Source organism: Prionailurus viverrinus, chromosome D2 (assembly GCF_022837055.1).
Source record: "Prionailurus viverrinus isolate Anna chromosome D2, UM_Priviv_1.0, whole genome shotgun sequence".
Taxonomy (NCBI): domain Eukaryota; kingdom Metazoa; phylum Chordata; class Mammalia; order Carnivora; family Felidae; genus Prionailurus; species Prionailurus viverrinus.
Genome location: NC_062571.1, coordinates 31,493,611 through 31,510,708, shown reverse-complemented (window position 1 = coordinate 31,510,708; position 17,098 = coordinate 31,493,611). Strand labels below are relative to the sequence as shown.

Sequence of the window (17,098 nt, the reverse complement as noted above, 5' to 3'; positions counted from 1 at the left end):
CAGGGGCGTGAGCCCCAGAAGGCAACAGGTCTCAAGACCCAGCACTTAGTTCCTAGAGAACATTTGCCAGAAGGACTGTAATGGGCTCCGTGGGGCGGGGCTTGGGTGCGCCACTCACTTCCCGGGCAGGCACGTCTCAGCAGGAGGGGCTGCACGTCCCAGGGACGGAGTGAGTGTCTTTAACCTCTGTGAGCCCTCTCTGGTCACCGGCCCCCGGCACTGCCCTCCCGCAGTGCTCCCGCGTCTCGTGCACCTGCTCTGCCGGTGTCAGTCCTGATCTATTCTGCGGACCGCTCGACCATCGGTTTCCCTGCTTCTAACGTCCCCGCACCCCGTGTGACACAGAGATGAGTTGAGTCAAGGTCCCAGGGGGCCCCAGGTGTGCAGCTCGAGGCCCTGCAGGGAGGAGGTCCTGGCTGAGGATACACGAGGCACCGAAGCACGTGAGGGTCAAACCTCAGTGGACGGCCATGCACCGGGGAGGGCAGGGTGGCCCCCGGCCGGTTGTTTCTTTTTGTCTCCGACCACCGGGCAGCTTGCAGTGAAATGTGTGGAGGACCTTCCCCTGCCCATCCAGGGCTCTCCTGCCAACTTATTTCTCCTTGACGCTGACTTTTAAACTTGCCCTAACATATATTTCTAGGCTATTCTCTATGTTCTTGTGAAGGGGATCCCTGTGGTATTAACGGGGGGGGGGGTGTAATAAGGAAGTGAACACCAGGATGGACATAAAGTTCGAGGGTTTTCTCTGGGGACAGTTACCCCGAGTCCTCAGCTCACACAGAAGCTCAGGTTCTGGAGCCTTCCAGTTCATGTTTGACTCTAGCCTGAGGCCATCAGTGGGGTCGGGCTGCTCCAACGAGGGCCTGAAAGGGAGTGGGTCTACAAGAACCAGGTTATACTGATTCCTCAGGACCTCAGTCCGGCCAGGACAGGAGGAAGTGAAAGGAATGGGTGAGGCGGCCACTCTCTCCGGGAGTGGAGGATGTGGGCAGGGCAGCGTTCTGACTTTCAGGGCCCGTAGTCCCTTTTATGGCCACAATTACATTTTATGACTGCTCTGGCAGAAAGATGAATATAACCCTGGCTGGATTCATTATTAGACATTCTTTTTTCCCCCCTGAATTGAAAAGAAACGAAAAGGCAAATATTTTCGTAGCTCCTGAAAGTTCCGTGGGGCCGGGCTCGCGGCATTGTGCGTGAAGAAGGTGGCCCTGGCTGGGGCTGGTAACATCCCGGACTCAGGATCTCTCGGGAAGGGCCACATCCTGGAAGTCTCCCGCCACAGGAATAACGACAGTGCCGGCGGGCGGCGTGGGCCTCTGCCCCGTGGGGAGGGGACAGGCGACCGGTCGGTGACCATGGAGGTCAGCTCCAGGTCTACTTTTCAGTAGCTTCGTTTGCTTTTCAAACGAAGAAGGTGAGATGCAGAGAAGGAAGCAGATTCCCAAAACACATGAGTGGCCGTCTAGAGTAAGAATGTTGATATGGTTGGTCCCCTGGGTCGGGGCAGCCGGTGGTCCCCTTCCCGCAATGTGGCAAGGGTCCCACGAACGTGAAGCCCCCTAACGTAGCGTTCGTGTGACTGTGCCTACAGCAGCGTGTTATTTTCAAGCCCCGAGGAAGCACCAATGTATGTTGTAAAACATCGAACAGTAAACCTGTGTGCCACACGTAGGGGGTACTTAAGGCAGGTTCCCTGAGACCTCTCCTAAGCCGTGTGCTGTGAACAGAACTCTGTAACCCTTTATCTATTAACAAATAAACACAACTTCGGATTGCCAGTCTGGCCCAGATTTGTGAGTGTTTTCTGAATGTTCTTTGTCGGAGTGCAATGGCCACGAGGCAAGCTTTCCAGCTGCTAGTGGTGCGTGGGCCTTGTAAACCTGTGTCAAACGAACGGCCACCAACAGCGGTAGCTGTGACTAGTGACTGTCGCTCAAAAGGAAGAAAAACACAAAATCATCAAAAAACAAACAACAACAACAACAACAAAAAACCCCCCAAGAAACCAAAAGCAGTCACAAATAGCCCTTTGGAGCCCTGGGGATCCTAGAGGGTTTCAGCACAAGTGAATCTGAGATGTTCACATGGCTCTAGAACGCACTTGGGATATCTTACAATAGACGTTGCTTCAGAGTCCCCTCCCTCCCTCTGTTGGACCTCACGGTTTCATACAGTTGCTGTCTACTTCTGAGGACCCCTGCTTCGGAACTTGCTGCTCTCACAAGAAAGAATGTGTTTAATTTAATGATTGATCAGGATCAGGAATTGCCACGTTTAACTTTTTTTAATAATGAAAATCCGTAAGAGCTTAAAATATTCTTGGCACAAACACCACCAATGTCCACATCCCCGTGAGTCCACACGTAAGCTAGTCAGCACCTTAGTGTTGGCCGGCCCCCTTCGGCACCAGAACACTATAATTTATTAAGCTTCAATACTTAATAAGTGTGCACAAATATCATGCAAACATATGCCCGTACTCACAAACAAAAAGTGTATTAGGGTTGTAGACGTATACAAAACATCTTGTAAACAAAAGGAAAGAGGTTGGCATTTTCTGTACAAAATATGCAAGGTTTTCTTTTTCTTTCTTTTTTTTTTAATAATAATCTGTAAGATGCATCATACTTCCGGCATTTTCAAAAAGTGAAAACTGTATAAAAATAAATACTCTATGTACAAACACACACACAGGCCAATCCCAGGTTAGAGGCATCACTGCAAAACAAAAACACACAAAACAACGTAGAGTTAGTGTCAGTGGGTCTGCGGGCGTCTACTTCCCCGGTGGGGAAGGAGTGTGCTCTTTGGAGGGCTGAGGGGGCAGCTCTGGAACAGGGCCCCGCGACCCCCTGGGCCGAAGACCCCAGAGCTGTCTGCACCCCGAAGGAAGGCAGAGGCAGGAAATCACTTTCGCCTTCCTGTCACCCCCTTCCTGGCCACTAGAGGGCACTTGCTCCCTATGTGGCCTTTGGGGGCTTGGCTGTTGATGAATTACCGCATCGTCTCGGACTGAATTTCTGGTGTGGACCAACAGACAGGAGGCTTTCTAGTTACTTCCCCAAGACACCGTAGCTCTGGACAGTGGCTGTTCTCCCCCTGCCAACCTCAACCACTGCCATCTCCTAACCATCAGCGGCAACCTTGAAGAAGGAAATCTTGGAAACAGGTCATTTGACACGTCTCTTCCCTCCGCCTGTGGAGTTTTAACTAGGTCTCAAGGGACACACCAAAGGGACGAGGCATAGGGCTGGGTTAGCTACGCACAAACTCTTGGATACGGTGGGTTCTCCTTTTAGAAGGACAGACCAACACCTGGAGACCGCGTAGGGAGGGCTGTGAGAAGTCTCGGTGGGAGCCAGGTGGAGGGTGGCTGCGGAGGGAGGGTGGGCAGCATCGCGGCCGCCACCTTTGCCGAGGACCCGGGTGGGCTTCCGGATTAGTGACCTGATGGCTGTCATCAAGTCAGCACAGAGCAGCCCTGTGCTTTGGGGGCCCGGACTGAGCGGGGTGATTGGGTTCAGGAGCACAGCCCTGTGGTGTTAGACGGTGTTAATGATGCCAACGCCAAGGCTAGCGTGAGCAAATGAAAGCTCGTTGCTGATGGGAATTCTGGGAGCCCAGGAGACGCTGGGCAGCAGGTCCCCCGTGTGCCAGCAGGAAGCTCTGGCAGCTTAAGTTCAAGGGGAAGGGTAGAGTGGTGAGCCGGTCAGTCTCTACGAGGAGGTACAGAAGCTAAGTGAGTTTGTAGTTCAAGCAACTTAGATTCCCGACATCTGTATAAATGTCATCATGTGGCTTACCTGACCTCGCGTGAACGCTGTGAGAATAGCTGCCGATAACTAATTTTGAAACACGGTCTAGGGGCGCCCTGGGTGGCTCAGTCGGTTAAGCGTCCAACTTTTGATTTCAGCTCAGCTCACAAAGATCCCAGGGTTGTGGGATCACCCTGAGTGTGGAGACCCTCTCTCTGTCCCTTTCCCCGTTCATGCCCTCCCTTTCTCTTTGTCTCTCTCTAAAACAAAACAACACAAAAACAAAAACCCAAAACAAAAAACCCCAAGGTCTAGTAGTCCTTGGAGGAAAGGTGCTGTAGAAATTAACCACATGAAGCATGAAGAGATCGGCTGTGGGGCTACATGGACCTGCCGTACGCTGGGGTCCGCGGATGCCTCAAAAAACATTTTTGAAGGTTCTCTAAGTGCGTGCAGTGAATGGGATGTTTAATGGGCACCCTGCCTTTGGGATCATTCCTTTCTCGACCCATGCCTTGTGGCCTCATCTGCAGAAAGGCCCAGCGTGGAAAGTGTGCGTGCATCATGTCACTTGGGAATGGAGCCCCAAGGACCCCTGTGTCCCCCGAGGCACCGCAAACCACCGGGCGGCCTTACCTTGTTCCAACAGCCCTGGACTGGTAAGCCATCTTCGCCCTGCGGGGAGGAAGGAAGGCAGGTGGCTCAGACTCTGGGACAGCCCGGCGAGCAGGCAGGACAGGGGAGCAAGGGCCACAAACACTGTGGCAGCCCGCCTCTTGTCTATCCCTCTCCTCTGCTTCAGGGCAGAGCCTCCGAAATGGACGGGAGGCAAGCCGGACTTCCCACTGACTAGGGTCACACGCAGTCACCGTGCAAGGCCAAGGGGGGGGCTGCCCTAGCCTGTGGGGTCAGCGAACAGCGGTGACCTGAGTGTCCTGTTAGGAACAGCCCTCGGCCGCGCAGGTCTCTGCTCTGGCTGTACTGAATGCTAGGTGCTCACAGCTCAGTCATTCAGTGCTTGGAGGCCTGTTTCGTCCTCTGTGAAACCTGGGGAAGGTGCGGTTGTATGAGGTGATCACTAAGGTGTCCCCAGATCTCCTATGATCTTAGTTTCCTCCCTTCCTGAGCAGCAGGAGGAAGAGATCTAGGCGGTTCCCATCTGTTAATCAATAAGGAGGAGGGCGGGGTGTAAAGAGGCAAGCAACCTCACGGGAATCGCAACATGGTCTCGAGGTGCCTTCAGCAGGGTGACGCTGTCCTCGGGCTCAGCCTCAGCCATTACTGGGAACTTGGGACCGGGGGTGGAGATGAAGTGGAGGATGGGGATCAACCGTGCCCCGTCTGTCCCCTTTGCCGGTGGCACCCACAGAGCACCTGTAGCCCCAGGACGTCCTGAGGCTTCTCGGGCCCTGATATCCTGGCCCCCTCTGGCATACCCTGGGGGGATCTGGAAACTGTGAGACAAGGTGGGAGTGTGAGGCTGAACCGGGGCCCAGATCTGGTCTAGAATTGCAGCCCAGATCCTAGAATTCCACGCTCCAGGGCACAGAAGGATGGACGCAGGGTTTCAGATGACTGGAGCAAGCGGTTAGCCCAGAGGTGGTTGAATGGGAGCCCTCTGTGCCGCAGATCGATTTCATCCACCACGACAGGTGCCTAAACCTCTGGCCTGGCAGGTAGCAGGCAGCCGGCCCGCCGCGGAGGGCAGAAGAAGCCTAGTTATCTCAAACTGAGATAGCTCCCCCTGCCCCCATGTCCACAACGACACAGGGCAGGGGACGGGAAAAGAGCCACGACGAGAAACAAGAAAGGGAAGATATGTACGCTTCCCCAGCGAGATTCATAGACAAAGGACACATCGGTACGGGATGTTATTGCAGAAAATGCCGCTTTGCATTAAGGACCAAATGAAGATGACCTTCATTGTCCCCTCTGGGTCAGGGAGGGTCTGCAGGGGGAGGTGGTGCATTCCAGGGCTTCATGGAGACCTGCCCCCTTCCCCAGCCCGCCGTGGTGCGACACTTCACATGGACTCTGGAAGGGAGAGGAGCCTCCGCGGGGCCACGGCGGCATTCCCATTGGCACGTGATGGTGGCAGGGCGACAGAGGAGAGTGGGGCAGGCGGAGGGAGTGTGTGAGAGAGGAGCAGGGTGGCGCGGGCCAGCGGAACTCAAGGTAGTCAGGCCACGGAAGGCACGTGGCCGAGAGGAGACCTGGCCGGTGATTAGTGGAGGTGCTCTGGGGGGACCGGGGGTCCTATGGCTGCGTGCTCGGGGGTCATCAGGCCAGGCGGTGGGGAGGAGGGGGCAGTGAGCAGGGGCTTCAGCAGGGGGGTGGGGGGAAGGGGGAGCATGCTACCCTGCAGTCTTCTTCTGTTGTCTATACTGGTCCTAAAAAGTCCCTTCAAGGGGCTCCGTGGTCACCTCTCAGGGGCACACAGCCTTTTCTCTTCTCTTCAGAGATAATTCTCGTGTGACCCCGGGGTGAGACGTGGGACCTGGAGTCCTCATCTCTTACTTGTATGAAAATAGCTCCGCGCACTCTAGACCTCCTGGGGAAGTATAGGAGAGCGGGAACCTTCTAAGCCAATTGCCTTGGAGTGAGGTGCCGTCCACTTCTCCCCTTGCAGCGAGGTGAAAGGGTGGCTATGGGGCCAGAACGTCCCTGCCCGACAGACCCTGAGCCAGGTGTGAGCAGCACTGTGGCCACTCGGCCAGCACATGCGTGGGGAGGGTTCCTAAGAGCCTCCCTGTCTCCCCTCTTCTCTTCCTCAACTACATTCGCGACCTTTCCATTCTCTTCCAGGCTTGCCGGTGGTGGGTCATCTGCAGATGAAAGGGAGGGAAGCCAAGGGAGGGTCTTGTAGTGTCTCCCCGGGTTGAAGCAAAAAGGATGAATCGTTTAGTATCTAAAATCCTGACCTTGGACCATCCTTTAGTTCTGGTGGCAGCACCGGGGTAACGACCCCAGAGCCAGCCCGGAAGAACGGGCAGAGTGGCCCCCTCTTCTACCTCAGTTCTAGAACTTCTCAGTCTACGTTTATGAGCATGCCCGTCTGTCCCCGGCCACATCACAAGATGGCGGAACGGGAAAGGGTGTGGGACTGGCTCAGGCATCTCATTCAAATGTTCCGCCTGGGGCTCAGCTGATGCTTGCTGAACCAACCGCAGGGTGTGAAGGAAGAGAAGTCACAGTTGCCAAGAACCTGCCCAGAGGATCTCACCTTCCTGACTTTCTGGGGGCAGGTTCGGCTAGAAGCCCCTAGGAAGGGAGGGTCGGATGCGGGATGGCTCACATTAAGGGGATGTGCTTTTGCAGCCGCTGGAGGAAGAAGCCGAGAAAACATCTGGCAAGCTTTGCGTGCTCCAGGGGGCATGCTTGGAGGCCCTGAGGACCAGCCAGGGCAGGGTGACCCTTAGCGTCTACAGAGAGAAGGGGCAGGAAGTGGAGACTGAGTGGATGGGGCAGGAGGCGTGAGGAGGGCGGCTGGAGAGGCATGCGGGCAAGAACCACACACGTGGGGAAGCCTGAGACGGCCGTGCAGGCGAGGGAGGGCGATGCCATACCAATGGGCACGGGGCATCCAGTCCGTCCAGCCCTGGTAACCCCGGCTCCCCTTTCTCTCCTTTAAAACCTCGGTGTCCCTGTTCACAAAACCAACCACGATGATTATTTAGGTTGAGGCCGGCCAGCTCCGACTGTGGAGTGGAGAGGCCCAAGTCTTACCCCAGCCAGGATGCAGGGCCTTGAGGCATCTACGAGCAGGGCCCAAATCCCCGTTGATCCTCCTGTCCCAAATTCAACCTCTGCGCTCTCTTTGGCTGCCACGAGAGCTGAGCCATGGCACATGTACGACCAGCCCCCTCCCCATGTAAAGACTCAATTGGAAACAGCGCAGATGAACTTCAAAGGTAGTGTGGCATCGTTTTCAGAGCCATGGATTGTGAAGGCACTTGAGAAGCCCGGCTGATGTGCCACAAATCGTTCCTCAGAAGCCTGTTTGGGGGTGCTTCCCTACTGGTTTTAGCTGGATGGCTAGTGGGCATCGGGAGGCTGTATATTAAGAGCCCCCTTTCTCCAGCCTCGTTCTACCCAGTCTGGGGTATAGATGGCCCCCGGGGGACATGAACCCGGGCGGTCTCCTGCATCCTGACAGAGGATCCCAAAACAGCTTGAACTGCTGGCCACAGAGGTGGCCGTGAAACGAAGAAGGCAAACGAGGGGCTCACAAACGCTACAGCGGCTTCCAAAGCCATGCTGGAGCTCGCGGCCAAGGCCTGCTCCCCAAGTCCCTTTCCTCGGGAGCGGGTTCTCATTTGCACACGTCCACTGTTCTACAGCTTTGAAGGAGAGGGATTCAGCCAGAATGACTGCAGCTGTGGTTTGAAGGCAAAGCCAACAGCAGGCAGAGTTTCCCTGGCCGAGTGAGCAGATATTTGCCTTCTTGGTTTCAAACTTGGCAAACCTCAAGGAACACACCAGAACAATGCGAGTGATAAATGAAGACATACCAACGGGCAGGGGGCGTCTAATCCAGGCGCTCCTTGGTCTCCCTTATCCCCTTTAGGCCCTCTAGAGCCTTTCTTCCCCCTCTCCCCCTGTAAATAATGGTTTAGTCCGAGAGAAAAAAATAACATCAAAACTTTAGGATCATTCCCGTGTTAAGGTTAGAATCAGAAAAAGAAAAAAAGAAAAATCAAAGAGGGAAAATACCGTCTCTTAATTAGGATCTTCTTCCCGGTAGGATTTGAGGCCAGCGCCCATCCTTACTCCTCTAGAAACTGGAGACTTTGGTTCAGGCAGGTGGGCAGGGGGCAGGGGAGGAAACTGAGGCCCGGGGACAGGGAGCAGTGGGGCTCAAAGCTGGAGGTGGAGGGAAGTGTCGATGGAATCTATCTGTGGCCAGCGTTGCTAACACTGAGCCCAGAGCGGTCTGGGATGAACAGAGGACCCACTTCCTTCTCTTCGAGGGTCCATTTTTGAAAGGCTTTGACATGGCAACTTTTGTCCCAATTGGTTTTCATCCCTTTGATATTCTATTAGGAGGCAAGATGATTTTATCCAGAACCCTGGGATATGTGTGCGTGTTTGTGTGCGTGTGTGTGCACATGCGTGTGTGTGAGCGTGTGAAGATGTGCTTGGGCATGCGTGTACAAGTGTGTGCATGTACGATCGTGTGCTTGCACGTGAGTGTACAGGCGTCCATGTGTACGTGTGTGTCCGGGGCTCATGGTGGCTCCTGGTTCTCAGTGAGGTCCTCTCATTGTACGTGCGTCACTGGCCCGTCCTGGTCCAGATCATAGGCAGCTATTTGTATATTGACACGTTGGTTCAAGGAGCTCATTTGTTTCTGCAAAACTTCCCTAAGCATCTTCTTTCTAAATCGAACCCCACTTTGTATGCGTCAGGATCACTCTCCATTTAAAAAGGGGCAATGGGGAGTTTTTTAATGAATTTGAGTTTGGATTTTCACATGTTGGGTTTCCTGACAAAGGGGCCGAGTGTGCCCGTGGGGAGCCTTCTTGGGAACGGGTCTCCTCAGCCGCAGAAGGCCGATGGCGTAATGCCTGGGGGCTTCCACTGTGCTCCCCGAGGTGGACAAGACCTTGAAGGCGGGCAGCGCAGGATCAGAGCAAAGGCTTGGAGCCAGAGCGCGTTCTGCCTATTACTAGCAACGTGTCTTGGGGAAGTTACTCAACCTCTCTGAGCCTGTAGAACGTGGATAATATGACCTGCTTCAAAACTTTGGTGTGATGTCTTTGTGCACGGTAAGTGCTTAATACTGACACATGGCACGTGCTCAGTCGGTGAGAGTTGCCGCATAATGATGCCAATGACGATTGTTACTTCTTGTTGGCCAGTACTGGAGCCGAGGCTCCGGACACGATCCTGTCACATCTACTGTGTTCCTGCAGTGGAAGGCTGCAAGGTTCCTCAGAGGGAGGCAAAGGACGAAGGACGAGAATAGTTTTTATGTTGCCCCGAATCTTTGGAAAGTCCGCCCATTTCTTGATTCCAGGGGTTCCCTGTGATGGCCAGTGCACTGGTCTGAGTGGGTTTTCTGAAGTGCAAATACTCACTTGGAAAATGCTGTGTTTAGGAGGGAACGTGTATATGTGCGTTAGGTGTGACTGTGTTGGCCCTGAGCTATGCCCACCAGTGAGAACATGATGGCGTGAACTGTCCCCGAGCGGTGGACAAGCAAAACCACCGGCTGCTTGGATGGGAAGCCCACGGTCAAATTTCTCAGCAATGTGGTCCCTTATTCACCTTGGGTCAGGTCAGTGTAAAAGTAAACACAGCTTCCCACGTTCAGAGGGTGGGCAAAGCTCCTGAGGGGTTGGCGGGGGTGGGGTTCCAGGTCCCTGATGATTCGCCTCTGGGCAACGGAGGGTCGGCGGTGGTCCTGACTTTCCAGGTGGGCAGCTTGCACCACGGGGCGCCATGTTCTAAGGGCCCAGGAAATGGCTTTACAGTGGACGCCCTCTGGAGATAGTAGAGTACTAGCTTTACCTACATTTTCCCTGCCTCCCACCCCCAAAGAGTGACAAAAAGAGGCCCTGGCAAAGAGGGGGTTCTAGGTGGGGAAAGGGCAAGTTAAAGTCGAGGAGCAGAGGTTTCTGCAAAATATAGGGATGCATGAATTGACCTGAGAAGAAATAAATCGCAGCTGGGAGAGTGGAAAGAAAAGGATGAGGGATATGGGGTTATGGTCATGGGGTGAACATGTTGGGCGGGGGGAGAGATATTGAAGGAGTGAAGGAAGGAAGTGTCCAGCCCGGGCCAAAAGAGATAATGGAGGAAGGAGAGGTAAGGAGGCAAGGGGACCTGGGGGAGCAGGCCGCTCGCACGCACAAGCACATGCACACCCAGACGGCGCGTCTCGCAGTGACCTCAGCCGCCCCGCGTGCGCGCAGACCTTCCGGCTGGCTGGCTGGCAGGCAGTCCCACCGCGGCACCCAATTTTCCTGACACCAGATTGCCAAATTCGTGCCACCGTTTATCTTGTGACCGCCTTTTTCATCCTAAACGTGGCTCCTGGGCCCAATGCACGAGGCCGCTAAAGGCCGAGAAGGGTACCATCTCTTGCGACAAGGACAGAACATTCTTTCCATTGCCCTGTGTGTCCCCCTCAGGAAAGTGCCTGTTTGGGGCTCTGGGCCTTGCCGGCTACTGCAAGGACCTTCTTCCTTCCACGAACAGGAAAGAGGCTCCAAGGCCGTTGCCTGGTGGGACACAGGCGAGCCTAGTTTTAAGATGGCGCCTTGGTTCACCGTAAGACAGAGCAACAGGCTTGCGGTGCAGTGACTGGGGGCCTCTCGGAGGCCCAGGCATGACGTGTGGCGAGGTCTGAGAGCTACCTCAGGTAGCCACCCTCTCCTACCAGGGGTGGGGGCGGGGCTTGGAACACCTGCAGCTTCACCTTCATGAGCAACAGTGGGGCTTCTAACTAGAATGTCATCTAAGCCCCTCTGGGCTTTTCCCTTGACCAAAGTGTCAATACTCTGAGCTTCAAGCCTAAGGGAAAAAAACTGTCCATGGCAAAGCATTGACTGTGCTTGGAACTTCCTTTCTTTCGAAGGCTTTATCACCAAGCCCTTACATCTCTCCCCAAAGGTCCATTAGGGCCTGGGGTAGAAAGAGGGTCTGAGGAGGTGAGATGTAGGGGGAGCTCTTCCAGCACATTCTGGCATCCCGAGAGTCAGATCTCTTGAATAGAGGACACAAGCTGTTCCTTGATTCAGAGACCCGCTCTTCGGAATAAGTCAGTTGTCCTGTACGGTATGCTCGAAAGCGGGCTTGTGCAACTTGACCGTTTGCCGGACTTGACTTTTACTAAGTGGCATATTGCTAATTTATGGGTAGGGCAGGGGAAAGTGTGTAAAACTTTTAGCTAGGAAGGAGTCACGGAGAAGAAATATTCTCCCGTGGATTCCTGGGACCTCACTGGTACATTCAGCAACCCCAGTCCCTTACGTCAGCACCTCCAGCCTCCTGCCATCCCTTCAGCTGGGACAAGGGCATCTTTCTGCCTGTCTCCACGTCTAGGGCAACACGATCACTGCCACCGGAGGGCTGGCTTTGCAGCCTCCAAATGGCTCACTGCCTCAAGCCAACTGGAAAAGTCTTAAGAAATAGTTCAAAAAGTATTAATTGAGTATGACAAAGACAACCAGAGCACTGTAGAAATAAATTAGAAAGGGAATTAGTGTGCCAGCTAAGAGGTGGAATGATCAATTTTTTTGGTGGTCACAGTCAGGAAGGTGGGCCTCCCAGCCTGCCTGAACAGCCAGCACATTTCTGGAAGTAGGTCTGTTTCTTCCGGTGATTTCTAGACTTGGTTTTCCGCGGACAGTTTAGTAGGGGTCCCTCTGCCTGCTTCTTCTTACTTATAGAGGCCACAGAACAAATTGAGTTGCTTTTGACCTGCTGCCAGAAAGGACAATTTAGGGATAGAAGGAGTTCAGTAAATACACCTTAAGTTGAAATGACAGGATATAAGACATAAGCAAGATATAAGCACACAGATTCTGGCACTTTCTAGCCGTGAACACGGTTATCAGTGCTCGAAGATCAGCCAGAAGACCAGGGTTTGAAAGCTATCTGCTGTGCCTCTGTCTGCGTGAGCTCAGTATATTTTGTCATGATTCTGGCCTGTTCTCCATCCGTTCCCCCACTCATTCTCGTCTACCTCTAAGACCCTTGGATATTATGACCCACTAGAAGATGCGCTTGGGCCTCTAAGAGCTGTGTGCCACACTCCGAGAACCACTGGGAGGAAACAGCAGATGAGACGTTCTATGAAGGGACCCGGTGGCCATCTCTCGGTCGGATGTAGTTAAATGGTCCCTGCTGGGCCCAGAGGCGTCTGTGTCATCCACCGTGTACCATCATATGGCCATGGGTGCTGTGGACATTCAATAATTGTGTCCTGCTGATGACGGCAGAAACCAAAGGGACAGCAAAGGACCTCGGGAGGTGCAATTCATTTCATGGTCCTGCTGACTTTTTCCAAGAGAAATAATGGCTGTGATGATTTTTTAAAGGGTTGGCTGCTTACAACAGCTGTCCGCTTGTGCTTGGAACTGGAATTTATTTCTTTCTCACCAGTGGCCTGGGATGCCTGGCGAAACTAAGTTTCAGAAAATACCATTTAGGGGTCCATTATCAGGGCACCCTAGGGAGAGCTGGGCACGTGACTCCCGTTGCTGGATGGCAATGCTAATCTGATGGCTACCCTGGGATTCAGTCTCCCCTTGTCTTGTGGAAAAATCCATGCTTCTATTTCAGGATTAGGCCTCAGGCTGCCTGCGTGCTACACAGTGAGCCCCTCACTATAAAGCCTTTTAATTCAGGATGATTTGCCAGGAAAGACTGTATCTGCCCATGTTGGGTCAGGAATCCCCAATTGATCATTCCACCACATCATGAAGACATTAGTAAGCAGAGCCAGAGTGCAAAGGCTCAGACTCACCCGGTTTCCTTTGTCCCCGGGTGGTCCGTGTAAACCCTGTAATAAATCGCACAAATGAAGACGCGTTAATGAGAAAAGGCAGGATGGCCATCCCGTCCTTCCTTCCAGGATCATAAAGGTCTTCACTGATGTCTGATTCATCAGAGACAGGCTTAATTATCCCCATTTTACAGAAGGGGGACAAAGGGGCTTGACCTAGAGACAAATAATGAGTGATGGGCAAAGCCAAGAACACGGTCCTGGTTTTCTCTCGCTGCAGCCGAGGCCCGGGCCGGTGGCTCTATTCTTCTAGCTCACTTGTGCTAATGAGTGCCAGGTGCTGAGGACACGGCCTGGACACAGAGAGCTCTCCCGGCAGAAGAGGTGTTTGCATGGCTCTCCCGCCAGGCTCTTGCTAGAGAAATGACCCCAAAGCTGCTCATACCCTCTTTTCAAGGTACAGGCTGTTCTCCATTGTCTTTAGCTAGGGGAACGGCACAAGGCAAGGACCGGCCAGGGTTAGCCCGAGCAAAGCTGCCTGGGCATGGAACTGGTGAACAGATGTACCACCTCCCACCTTCCAGGGGGTGGGAAACAAAGGTCCTGGCTCTCTTGGGCGACCAGCTTTTATAACAACCCAACGGGAAAATCTGCCGTAATTGGGAAGGCTGTCTCTTGGGAGAGCCGCCCCTCTCATGAAACCTCTCCCTCTGGCATTACGATGCTGTGGATGTGATTCTGCCCCTCCTCGACGGCAGGGGCTGCTGACACATTCGTCTGTGAGGCCCCCACTGCACGGAACACAGAGGCTTGCAGCGGGAGGGGCTCGTATGCGTTTGCCTCATGCCTGAGGACCTGAGGCCCAACAGGGGCCACGCGTCCCAAGCACTGCCTCGAGCAGTGCCCAGCGGGAAGTTCCACGGCCAGTTGGCTGTTGGCAGCCTCCTCTGTCACAGAAATCAGCGTTCTGGCTTAGCTCTGGATGTCTGCTCCGGGCTCTGGGTTTTCTGTTGTGACGATGGCTCTGTTGGGGGTAGGGATAGGCGGAGAGAAACTTCCCGTCCCGCGACACTTACAGGAAGCCCAGCCGCTCCTGATGGTCCTGTCATCCCAAGGTCGCCTTTGCTGCCCTGAAACAGGAGAGAGAAACCCATGAGCCCTCCCTGATGGGGCAACAACCTTCCATCAACCGTTTTCTGGTTTTGTGTGAAACCCAGGAAACCTCTCCAGTCCCCTCAAAGAGCCGTCACTGCAAAGCAAGGGCTGAGCGGAGGGCTTGACTGGTGTGGACTGTGCCTTGGCACCTCCCTCCCTCCAGCAGAGCCCATCCCCCGAGGCCCTCTGGAAAGACCGGACACTGTCCTGAAGGTAGTTGCTGGCCCTCAAGCAGAAGCCAGGGAGGGGAACAAGGAGCAGGACATGAGCATGGACAGCGAAGGTGGGGAAGAGTCAAAGAGCTTTGATTTCTTCTTTGAAGCCACAACTGTCCCCTCTGAGAGCAGCCATCCTGGTTCCCAAAGCGGCTGTGATCTCAGGGAAGCCTGTGACCTAGGGGGGAGGTCTAGTGTCCCAGCGGCTCTCCGGTGACCCGCCCCGCGCGGGCCTGGTTGGGGAAGAGCTGATGGACGGGACGGGCAGCCCTCCTCGTCCCCTGAGCCGAGCCCCCCACCGGCACCGCACATGCCCACTCCCCGGGCTGCGGCTGGGAGACGTGACTGTGGGAGCTGGCCTAACGCCCGTCCTCCTGACTGCCAGGATTTCCTTATGCCACCTGGCACTCCGTTCTATGCTGTCTTCCTCAGTCATACAGGGTTTAGGTGTGTCTGGTCCCAGCAGCACCGGGGACCTTGCCAGACTGAGCCTGTGACTAATGCCAGGTGACTAGGAGCCCAGCACGGGAAGCTGTCCGTCTGTCTGCTCACAGCTATAAAGTGAGCAACCCAGGCCGGCCGGCTCCCCCACGGGCTGCTGTGAGGGTCACTGGGAGAGGACAAGGAGGTACCTGCTGCTCCAGGAGGAATGGATGCGGGCTAAGGACCCGCGGCTGAGCCCGGGCCGGGGCGCTGGCCCCCTCCTGGTGTTCACACTCGCTGCCCCTGGTGTGCGGACCACCCCCCTGGTGTGCAGGGTTCCCGAGCACTCACCCTCTCGCCCTTTGGTCCCGCTGGGCCTGGAACTCCGACTGGTCCTGGAGTACCCTGGGGAGGCGAAAGAAAGCAGACGTGAGGGGGCCGGTGCCAGGGGGAGCCCCGGGAGCCCCGCCCGGCGCTGGAGATGAGCAAGGTCCAGAGGCCCATTTTCAGGGTTGGCGAGGCCAGGCTCGTTCAGGGCAGTCATTCGACTGGGGCGGGTTCCTGTTTGGGTGGGGGGCCTCAGGGAGAGAGGCGTCCCCCTGCCTCAGAGCCAGATTTGAGGGGGGAAACCCTTTCGCTTCACCACCAAGCTTGCCAAGGCTGAAAACGGTAGAACTGTTGCTTAGTTTGCTCCCTGAAGCGCTTGGGAGGGGTGGGTGCCATCCCCGGGGTGGGGGCGCGGGCTGGCACCTGCTTGCCGTCGCAGCTCCACATGCAGCGGGAGGCGCTTCATGCCACAGAGACTGATGCAGACGCACACACAGAGGCAGGCGCGGGAGGGTCGCTCAGCCACCGCTTAGCCCACCCGCCCCACCGCCCCGGCCTCCCGCCTCCGGCCGGGCCTCTGCACCCGCTCCCAGGCCCCGCGGGGCAGGCTGCACCGGACAGTGAAGCAGTGTGCCTCGGACGGGTGCCAGCGCTGGCCTGGCCGGGAGATGTGCCCTGCTGGCTCCCGAATCGGGGCTGCCGGGGGGTGGGGGTGGGGGCGGGGCTGGCTGTGACACAATTATCTTCGCCAGGTTCCCCGTTTCCACCCGGACTGGGCGAAGTGTGCATCTCAGAGCTTGCCTGTTGCTCGGCCTCGGTGTTTAGATTTCCTGCTCAGACAAGGACTTGAGGATGAGGGGCTGGCCTGTGCGCGGCTTTCTGGGGCACCAGCCAGTGGGGGAAACGCTGGCTGACCTCACGCGGAAAGGAAAAAGAGCGCTAAGACGTCCTCGGTGCCCCCTTTGCAACTACGGGGGGAGGACTGGGCAGGTGGCACAAGGGTGCCTCAAAATGAAGGAGCCCCGATCAGGCTCGGAACGGCACTCCGGAGTCCCTGGCCTGCTTCAAGTCAAGCCTCTCAGGCCTTTCAGCTCTGCGATATTGGAGACGTTTCTTGGGCTCTCCGAGGGTCCATTTTCCGCCCTGTGAAGTGCGGATGATGATACGAGTGTCTGCTTTTGAGGCCCCTGCCCATTAAAACGGTTGAATGTATGTCACGCATTCGGCACCAATAAACGTCAGTATTGGCTGGGCAGGGTTATTTGCCCCATAAAACTTTTCCTTTAAGGTTGTGATATTGATTTAATGAGGGAAAATAAAACCTGGGGCCCAAAGGGGACAGCATCTCTGAATTTGCACTGCTCCCCCCGTCCGTCCAGGAAGAACGGAGCGCGTTGTGAGGACGGTTTTGCTTTCTCTGATTCCAGCCACAGATCATCCCCCTCGCCTGACGGGCCACCTGGGGAAGGTGCGCTAGGGGTGAGGAGGATGAAAAGGGAGGGGCTGGGGAGGAGCGAAGCCGGAATGATGCCTGGAAAAGAGGTCTAGTCTCCGTATGGGAGCAGGTATAGTGTCGCCTCCGTAACCGCATGGTGGAGAGGGGCTCTGGAAGGGCCGTGGTCTCGGCTGAGCCACGTCACCGCCTCCGCTTGGTGAGGACACGTGCACTAGGACGAGGCTCTGCGGCTCCTTCTCGAAGCTCTGGGCTCCCACTGCACCAGCTGTGAGGTCCACCTCCAGGGCCCCGAGAAGGCCCACTGTTG

General features: G+C 55.4%; 1 protein-coding gene across 23 annotated transcripts in view; it reads right to left on the bottom strand.

Annotated features, from left to right (window-relative positions):
* The window catches only part of COL13A1 (collagen type XIII alpha 1 chain), a 156,928-nt gene that overhangs the window by 8,522 nt on the left and 131,308 nt on the right, over nucleotides 1–17,098 (bottom strand). For 9 of the 23 annotated variants that reach the window (XM_047825858.1, XM_047825857.1, XM_047825863.1 and 6 more), the window contains 5 exons: nucleotides 15,360–15,413; nucleotides 14,292–14,345; nucleotides 13,237–13,272; nucleotides 4,398–4,436; nucleotides 2,279–2,724 (listed from right to left, as the gene is read on the bottom strand). In XM_047825858.1, the coding sequence (XP_047681814.1) occupies nucleotides 2,606–2,724; nucleotides 4,398–4,436; nucleotides 13,237–13,272; nucleotides 14,292–14,345; nucleotides 15,360–15,413 (302 nt within the window). In that variant the 3' untranslated portion in view covers nucleotides 2,279–2,605. The other 14 variants (XM_047825860.1, XM_047825868.1, XM_047825869.1 and 11 more) reach the window with 7 other exon arrangements.